General features: G+C 48.2%; 1 protein-coding gene across 1 annotated transcript in view; it reads right to left on the reverse strand.

Annotated features, from left to right (window-relative positions):
- The window catches only part of RASGRP4 (RAS guanyl releasing protein 4), a 16,880-nt gene extending 11,344 nt beyond the window's left edge, over positions 1-5,536 (reverse strand). The window contains exons 1-6 of the mRNA XM_003796148.3: positions 5,392-5,536; positions 2,660-2,844; positions 2,148-2,253; positions 1,959-2,021; positions 1,242-1,373; positions 977-1,130 (exon numbers count right to left, since the gene is read on the reverse strand). Of these exons, the coding sequence (XP_003796196.1) occupies positions 977-1,130; positions 1,242-1,373; positions 1,959-2,021; positions 2,148-2,253; positions 2,660-2,844; positions 5,392-5,414 (663 nt within the window). The 5' untranslated portion in view covers positions 5,415-5,536. The remainder of the gene's footprint in view (positions 1-976; positions 1,131-1,241; positions 1,374-1,958; positions 2,022-2,147; positions 2,254-2,659; positions 2,845-5,391) is intronic.
- Positions 5,537-9,668: the final 4,132 nt, after the last annotated feature.

The following is a 9,668-nucleotide window of genomic DNA, read 5'->3' on the forward strand; positions in this document are numbered from 1 at the left end:
AAAAAAAAAAAAAAAGAAAAGAAACTTCCATCTTTTGGGCTCAAGCAATTCTCTTGCCTCAGCCTCCTGAGTAGCTGGGACTCCAGGTCCCCCTCCTCCAATGCTCAGCTATTCTTTAGAGACAAGGGTCTCACTCTTGCTCAGGCTGGTCTTGAACTTGTGAGCTCAAGCAATCCACCTGCCTTGGCCTCCCTGAGTGCTAGGATTACATGTGTGAGCCACCACACTGGGCCTTAAATGTTACAATTTTAATTATGATTTTTTCCTTTCTTAAAATGTGTATACACTTTTGGTACCTTCTGTATTTGTATATTTACATATATACAGCATCGGGAAGTTTCCACATTAAGGAAACTTCACCACCTTCTCTTGAAACCACAATTTCAAGACAGCAAAAGCTAACACATATATATGTATATTAAAGCACAGACAATTGACATTTGGGCAGGTAAAATATAGAAATTCCAAATGGTTTGAGCAGATAACATTTACTCTAGACCAAGCACTGTTTCTATGAGGCACAAACTGTTAATATATCCTTTTCACAGTAGGGAAACTAAGGCACAGTGAATTTAAATGCTTCTGGAATAAATGAATAAGTGATAAGATATTTTGAGCACTTACTAAGTGCCAGGTGCTGCAATAAGCATATTAACCCAGATGTATTAATTCCCCAACCATCCAATGAAATATTATGACCTCCATTTTACAAATGAGTCCCAAAGAGGTTGAGAAACTAGTTCAAAGTGACACAGGTAGGAAGGAGCTGATGGGATTTGAAACCAGGGGCTCAATACTCAGCCAGCTTAATTCATTTTCTTAGACCCTCTAGCACCTAGGTTTGACAGTTTGAGGTTGGGATCTCTGCTTGGATGCCCACACAGGAATCTTCTCAGCCCTGCCTGGCCCTGGCCAGGCCCCAGCCCACATCATATCTGTCCTCTGCTTGGGATGGGAAGGGAGGAGGGGTCCTCACCGTGATAGCCTGGAAGGACCGGAACTCCAGGTAAGTAAGATGTTGAGCCAGCTCCCTCGCCTCCAGGTGGTCGAAAAGCAAGGATACTTTGCGCTTTTTACCCAGGCTTGGGCTGCTCATGGGGGGCGGGGGCCCAGGGCCACCAGGGCTCAGACTGGGGGCCAAGAGGGGCAGAGCATTGGAGTGGCTCGAGCTGAGGGTTGAGGGTGTGAAGGGAGATGGAGAATGTGGGTGGGGCAGGGAAGGAGGCATGGTGCTGACTCACTGGTTGGAGGAATCTCCCAGGCTCCTCTGGGCCAAGTTGCCCTCCTGGGCTACAGTGGCCCAGAAACGACCTATGACTTCTTCTAGCTGGGGCTCCTGGTGTACCACCTCTGGGTGTTGGGTCAGCCAGTACCTGAGGGTGGTTTAGAGATGGTGAGATGAAGCTGGGGGTGGGGATCTCTACAAGGGGTCCCTTGGGCTGAAGAATCTTTAGGTGCTGAGCTTGGAGTCTCCGTCTGTCTGCAGGACATCTAAGATGGTGAGGATTTGATCAGGGGTGGAGCACCAGATGGGGGAGATCTCTGGGCTAGGAGGGAGCATGTTATAACACAGGTTGGGGGTATGCCTTGGAAGTGGCACTGATGGGAAGCAGGATATGGGGGGATTCTTAGGAACTAGACTAGGGACCCCCAGGGGATAAAATTTTGAGAGGGACAGAGTGAGGAGGTGTTAGGTCTAGGTTGGAGTATGTGGGAGGTGGGGGTTTTAGGGATCAGAGCTGGACATTTTTGGAAACCAACAGGGAGAAGGCCCATGGGATCTGGTTGGGGGCCTTTATGAAGTGGGGGTTTATGGAACAGAACTGGGAGGATCTTAGGAACAAAGCCAGAGGTGTTTCAGAAGTGAGAGTTTTGGAAGTGGGACTGGACGGGTCTGTGGGAATTGGGCTGGGTAGTCTCTGAGAGATACTTTCTGGGAAATCTGGGCTTCACGCTACCTGACCAGGTGACAGATCTGCAGCCTTCTCAGCTCCTGTGCATCCCCTGAAGCCTTCTGGTACTTGAATTCTGGTCAAGGCTCTGTTATCTGGCATCCCAGATCTGCCTGCTCACCTTGTCCCATCTCCCAGGCTGTCACATCCCCATCCTCCACCCTCTGCCCACAGGTCATGGTCGTGGGAGGATATGAGGTCAGCAGACGGGCAGCAAAGTCGGCAGAAGGCAATACCCAGCTGTGCATGGCCAGTGCCATGTTAACAATGTGGTCGCCATGCCGCAGGTTGCCAGCTGAGTCTGGGGGTGGGAGGAGAGGGACCCTGTGTCAGGATGGCCCCTGGGCAAAAGACAATACAGCCTCCAGAGCTGGTTGGTCTGCCTGGTTCAAGCATCAGCTATAACTGTGATCCCCTCCATGACCTTGGGCAAGCCACTTAAACTCCTAGTGCCTCAGTTTCCTTATCTGTCCTGGGCATGGGCCAACACAATGCCTGGCAAGCCTTGTTGAAAATCTATTAATAAATAGCCTCAGACTTCCACCCCCTCCCCATCCCAGAAAGAAGAATCTCTGAGGTGGCGATTGAGATTCATCCACATATTCTTGCTCCTATTTCATTCCTCCAAAGACTGAGTATGTGAGAAATGGGTGCTTGGCCTGATGTTAGGTTTAGGAGGCTGCTGGGAGGGGGCGTGGGACACTCACCGAAGGACTGGATGCATTTCTCCAGCAGCTCCTCTTCACTGCAGCCACCCTCACTCAGCAAGCCCAGATTCATGGAGGCCATGACCTTGCTGATTTCCCGGGGGCTGGGGCATGTCTTGTGGCGGCGGGCTTGTCGGGGCCGGCCCCGCCCTACTGTCTTCCCGGTGCATTCTTGGTGGGACTTCCTGTGGGCACCCCACCCCCAGGAATCATAGGAGCCCCTTCCTTTGGGCAGACCCTCAGAATGCTTTTTCATCCCAATGCTCCAAGGGACCCAGGGAGAAGCTTCCTAAAGGCAAAGCCCCAGAGTTACTCCTGACCTACCATGGACTTAAGGGAGGTGCCCCCAGGAATATTCCAAATCTCCCAAGGAATCATGAGACCCCTCTCCTGCAAGTAAACTCCTAGGCTTACTGTTGCCCCCTTCAGGAAATTGGAGGACCTCTATGAATCCATCAGGAAATCGCAGGAGAAGACCCTATCCCACACTAAGAACCCCCTGGGGAATTGTAAGACCTTCTTTCTCCAGACATTGCCCCCAAATTCCTCTTGACCAATTGGTCCTAAGGCATCATAGAAGACACTTCCTGTTGGTAGAACCCCTAGATTACTCCTGAATTCACAGAAATTATGGGTGAAGACCACTGGGATCACTTCTCTGCTCCCCAGGGGGAAGCACAAGGGGACCTTGGGGCTGACTCCCCACCGCCTCCCACCAGCCCTGTGAGAGCAGGCTCAGACAGACCCCTGGGATTCCCTCTCCCCCTTCTCTCCCTCTTCCCCCCTACTGAGGACTCAAGCTAGCCCTTGGGCAGGACTTGGGGTCTTAGCCTTCAGCCTGGGTCACTACATTAGGAGCCTGGAAAGTGGCTCCCCCAGGGGTCCTCAGAGGTAGGGATCCCTGGGGCTAAGGCAGTTTCAAGGAAAGTTTAAAAATAACCCTCACTCTCACTTGGGCCTCCCTGAGGCTCATGTTCTAGTTGGGGAAAGAGGGTGATGGAAAGAGAGGGAGAGTGAGAGGTAGAAGGAAACAGAATCCAGGCTCCAGATAAAATTGGATTCCAGACATTTTTGCTGGCTGTGTAACTTTGTTTTAGCCACTTACTTTCTCTGGGCCTTAGTTTCTTCACTGGAAAAAAGAGGGTCATCTTTGGACCTTCCCCAGGAATTTATTATAAACAGTCCATGCCTAGTTCCTCAAAAGAACTAAGTAATGGGTTTAGTTTGCTTAGGCTGTTAGGCCATCAGAGAAGGGAAGTTGAACTTGAGGTCCAGAGGGAGAAAGTGATCAGATAGACGAGAAGCCAGGCTACAGCAAGGGGGTGGACCCTGGTACACCCTAAGCACTTAATAAACTGGTATTGAGTGCTGCTGAATACAGCCCAGCATTTGCTGAGTACTGACTAGGTACCAGATCAAAGGGCAAGCACTTGATCTGGATTAGTGGTTCCCCAAACATGGTCCTGAGCCATTACCAACAGTATCACCTGTGTTTAAATCTAAACACAAACTCTCTCCTTGTTAGTATAGTGGTGAAAAAAAGAAAAATAGATCTATATTCTCAGACCCCACCCAGATCTACAAAATTAAGAACTTCAGGGGTAAATCCAGCCACTTATGTTTTACTAATTTCCCAGGCAGTCCTGGAGCAACCTCAAGTTTGAGAACCACCAGTCTAGACTGTCTCCCTGAGTACTTACAAGTCCCTGTGAGGTAAGGTCTCTGATTATTCTCTTGACAGAGTTAGAAACACACACAGAGGCTCACCCCGCCGTAGCACAGTGGTTACAACACCAGCCATATACACCAAGGCTGGTGGGTTCGAAACTGGCCCAGGCCAGCTAAACAACAATGACAACTGCAACAACAAAATAGCCAGGCGCCTGTAGTCCCAGCTTCTTGGGAGGCTGAGGCAAAGAGAATTGCTTAAGCCCAAAAGCTTGAGGTTGCTGTGAGCTGTGATGCCACATCACTCTACCGAGGGCAACATAATGAAACTCTGTCTCACAGAGCAGTTGAATGACTTACCTAAGGTCACACAGCCAGGAAATGAGGCAACTGGGACTCCACCACTAAACTCCTGAACATTATGGGGAAGGGATCACTTTGCCCATTGGAGTCATGCTGGGGAGGTTGGAGAAGCTACCCAGGCTGGGGAGCCAGTCTCCATCCACCCCTGCAGGAACCGAGGGCAAGCTTGCCTTGGAGACAGAAACTCATCCCAGAGCCTGCTGGCACAGCAGACCACTAAGGCCTTCTCTGCAGCCCAGCAGCCCTTGTAGTGTCTGGAGCAGCCAGGGTGGTTTAAGAGGCAGGGGAGCCACCTTGCCCTGCGTCACACTCCCCTCTCCTGGGGAAAGGCCCTGCAGGAGCTCAGAGTTTCCAGTCCAGAGGACAGCAACAACGATGGGGAACCAGGAAGACCCCAGGGAGGACAGGGACATTCAGGCAAGAGAGTTAGGAAAGGGGGCAGGGGTAGTGAGCAGGAGCTCAAATTCCGAGAGAGAAAAAGGACCAGGTACAATGAACAGATGCTCCTGGGCAAGCAGTGCAGCCCCAGCTGGCTCTGGGCTCCCAGAAGCATCCTGTCACCTGGCACCCTCAGTGCTCCATCCTACAGAAGCTACAGAAGCTGGACACCCTACCCACCCCCCTCTTCCCCAGGCCTTCTTGACAGTGGGGGGCCCAGGGGTTTAGGGTGATCCTGGGCTGCTTGGGGAGGGTCCTCTCACCTCTTGCTGTCTTTCCTGTTCATGCTTCCTGGGGGGACAAAGGTAGGGATCTTGCAGAAAGTGGCTCAGCTCCTCCCCCTTCTCCAAGGCTCCAGCTTCTCAGCCCCCAGGGAGCTGCGGCCTCCTCCGTGCTAGGGAAGGAAAGAGGAACTGCCCCTCCCCACCCACCCCCAGGCCAGGGGGAAGGAAGAGGCTGGGGAGAGACCAGAGGCCCCCTCCCCCGCTTGGGGATCCCTGCAGGCTGAGGTTTCCGGTGCTGAGGGCCCCCACCCCCAGTCGCCCAGCCGGCTCTATCTCCCTCATCTTTCTGTTTCAAGACCTGTCACCGTCACATTTCAGTAAGAGCCGGTTTTTAAAAAAAAGTATGACTAATATTTATGTAAAAACTTGCACATTGAAAAGTCTGTATTTCTACAAGGACATATTCATGTATACAATGCATAATAGTTTGTAAAACTCACAAGGTGTATATTTTGCATAGTTCCTTTTATGTTTCATTTGTCCCTAGTTTACTTTTTTTTTTTTGAGACAGAGATTCAAGCTGTCCCCCTGGGTAGAGTGCTGTAACATCACAGCTCACAGCAACCTCCAGTTCCTGGGCTCAAGGGAGTCTCCTGCCTCAGCCTCCCAAGTAGCTGAGACCACAGGTGCCCGCCACAATGTCCAGCTATTTTTTGGTTGCAGTTTGGCGGGCCCGGGCTGGATTTGAACCTGCCACCTTAGGTGTATGTGGCTGGCGCCTAGCCACTTGAGCCACAGGTGCCAAGCTGTCCCTAGTTTACTTTTAAGTACCATTTTGTGTCCTGGAAAATAATTCCACTTTATTTCCTTATTGTAAGAAACCTTTACATAGCACCCACTGTGTACCACACACAACTCTAAGGGTTTTGAAAATATTAACTCATTTAATCCTCATACAGCCCAGTGTTATCTTATTATAAAAACATTACAGGTGGAGGTAAGCCCTCCCAATCCACTGTCCCCTTTTAGGTAGGGGTGACCAATATTACATGTCGAGTTTCATTCAAACTGCTGTTTTGGCATTTAAGTTCATCACCTAAATGGGAGCTCATAGAAACAGATTTTTCTTGTGAATATGTGTGTGTTTTCTTTTACCTAAATGTATCTTGCCTGACATTTTTCTGAATTGAAATACAAAAAAAGAGCACCAATCACTAAGTACTTAGGTTGATGAATTGTCACCAACTGAGCAAAGCCATGTGACATTTGTATAAATCAAGAAATAAGGGCTGGGTGTGGTGGGAGGGTCTGGGAGGCTAAGGTGGGAGGATCCCTCAAGCTCAGGAGTTAAGACTGAGTAAGAGCGAGACCCCTAAAAAAAGAATAGCTGGGCGTTGTGGTGGGTGCCTATAGTCCCAGCTACCAGGAAGGCTGAGGCAAGAGAATTGCTTTGAGCCCAGGAGTTTGAGTTGCTGTGAGCTATGACACCACATCACTCTACCAAGGGTGATGAAGTGAGACTCCGTCTCAAAAAAGAAAAAGAAAAGAAAGAAAAAGAAAATCCAGTCAGGCATTGTGGCAGGCACCTGTAGTCCCAGCTACTTGGGAGGCTGAGACAGGAGAATCACTCGAGCCCAAGAGTTTGAGGTTGCTATGAGCAATGATACCACAGTACTCAACCCGGGTAACAGTGAGACTGTCTCAAAATAAAAAACCACAAACAAACAAAAAACACAAATCAAGAAACAGAACATTCTCATCTTCCACAAGCCCTCTGTGTCCCTTACCAGCACTACCTGTCACATTATCACCGGCCTTAAGTATAACACAGTAGTTTTGCCTCATTTTGCACTATATATAAATGGACTGACTTTTTATTTTTGCAGTTTTTTTTTTTTTTTTTTGGCTGTGGCTGGGTTTGAACCCGCCACCTCTGGCATATGGGGCCAGCATTCTACTCCTTTGAGCTGCAGGTGCCGCCCAAATGGACTGACTTATTATGTCTAGTTTCTTTCATTGAACCTCATGTCTTTGCAATTCTTCCATGTTATTACATTTGGTGATAGTTTATTTCTTCTTGTTGCTGTGTATTCTTTCTTTCATTCTTTTTCTTTTCTTTTCTTTTCTTTTTTTGAGACAGAGTTTTACTTCATCACCCTTGGTAGAGTGTGTGGTGTCGTAGCTCACAGCAACCTCAAACTCTTGGGCTCAAGTGATCCTCTTGCCTCAGTCTCCAAATAGCTGGGGCTACAGGTGCCCACCACAATACTCGGTTAGTTTTTCTATTTTTAGTAGGGACAGGATCTCACTCTTGCTCAGGTTGGTCTTGAACTCCTGAGCTCAGGCAATCCACCTGACTCCATCTCCCAGAGTGCTAGGATTACAGGCGTGAGCCACTGCTCTTGGCCGCTCTGTATTCTTTCCTTGGCAGGCAATTCCATGATTTATTGATTGATTTTCTGTGATGGACATTTGAGTTGTTTCCAATTTGTGGCTGTCGTGAATATTTGAGCACCTGACTCTCAGTAGATATAAAGTGTTCAATTTTGTAGGATAGTACTCCAGGAGTGGAATAAGTGGGTCACAGTAGTTAGACTGATTCTGCCAATGCTCATATGTTAGTCAATTCAATGAAATGGTTCTCTCAGAAGTATATTTTTGCACCTTTCTTTTTTCACTAAAAGAAGTCATCATGGATATATATTTTTTCCACTCTGAAGCATTTAGACAGGCATAGAGCCCATTCTTTTTGGTTTTTCCGTCTTGTGACATATAGTTTCAGACCACTCTCTTCTTGCCTGTTTCCACTTCTCTCCCCCAATCTCAAGTGGCCTGCTACATTGATGTGCTGTCTCTCTGAGGCAGCACCTGCATCTCAAAGATGTGGTTTAATCCTCCTGGCTGAGCCTGGAGCTTGCAGCACCAGATTGTGTTCAGGCTCTGGGAACCTGGTCAAGGCCCTGGCACTTGTCTGTACTGTGCACATGTGGCCATAATGGCCCTCAGATGGTTAATACCAACAATAACAACGTGAATGACCGCACAGGGAGAGGTTTTGTGAGTCAAACCACAGAAACTTGGAAGGCAGAAAAATAATGCATTTGATAATGAGCAAATACAGATTTTTTTTTTAAAGGAGGATACCACGTGACAAATATCAGATGGCAGAAGGGAAAATGTATTTTCAATGTTTAAAATAAATGAGAAATTAATATCTGGAATGTAAAAGGAACACCCACAAATCAGGAAGGAAAATAAAACCCAGCTGGTTGTGGTGGTTCACATCTTTAATCCTAGCATCATGGGAGACGGAGGCATGAGGATCCCTTGAGCTCAGGAGTTTGAGATCAGCTTGAGCAAGAGTGAGACCCCATCTTTACTAAAAATACAAGAGTTGTGGTGGGTGCTTGTAGTCCCAGCTACTGGGGAGGCTTAGGCAGGAAGATCACTTGAGCCCCGGAGTATGAGGTTGCTGTGAGCTAGGCTGACACCACGGCACTCTAGCCTGGGTAACAGAGTGAGACCCTATCTCAAAAAAAACAAAAAATCCCCAGCAACCCTGAGAGAAAGAAAAGTGGGTGAATAGTATGCAGAGCAGATAACAAGGAGACCCAACATTTTGGCAGGCATCTGAGAAGGTGCTGGAAGTTAATGGAACCGATGGAGGAAATGCAAATTAAAATGACAGCAAGTCATCTTATATAGGCCTGGCAAAAATTAGAAGTTGGAAAATGCCAAGTGGGGTTTGGGAATATGGGGACCCAGGAACTGTCATGCACTTATAATGGGCAGCTTGCCTGAGGGCTGTCCCCCACTACTGAGACAAATTGTCTTCATGAAGATATCACCTAGAAATTAGCACATGCCAAGCAGTCTCCCTCAGTTCCACAGGGGACATATACAAGAATGTTCACTGCAACATTATTTAGGGTATCCTAGAAGCAGCCTGGATGTCCATCTAATGGAGGTGGTGGATAAATAGAGGGGGCCAGACACCAAGGAGTACCGCAAAGCCACCACAGCCACAGATAGGTATCCACAGCGCAACATGGGGAGGTCTTATAACACATAACGATGACTGACAAAAATAAGAAATACTATCAATGTCTTATGATATAATGTCCAATGACATGAAATAATTTTACATTATAATAAAACTCGAAGAAAAACAATTTTAATACATAATCATGTGTTATATAATGTATAATAGCTATAATAAACAATTGTAGGCTCGGCGCCTATAGCTCAACGGGCTAAGGCGCCAGCCACGTACACCTAAGGTGGCGGGTTCGAATCCCCAGCCCGGACCCGCCAAA

This window comes from Otolemur garnettii, unplaced genomic scaffold (genome assembly GCF_000181295.1).
Source record: "Otolemur garnettii isolate 467f Iridium unplaced genomic scaffold, OtoGar3 scaffold00100, whole genome shotgun sequence".
NCBI classification, from domain to species: Eukaryota; Metazoa; Chordata; class Mammalia; order Primates; family Galagidae; genus Otolemur; species Otolemur garnettii.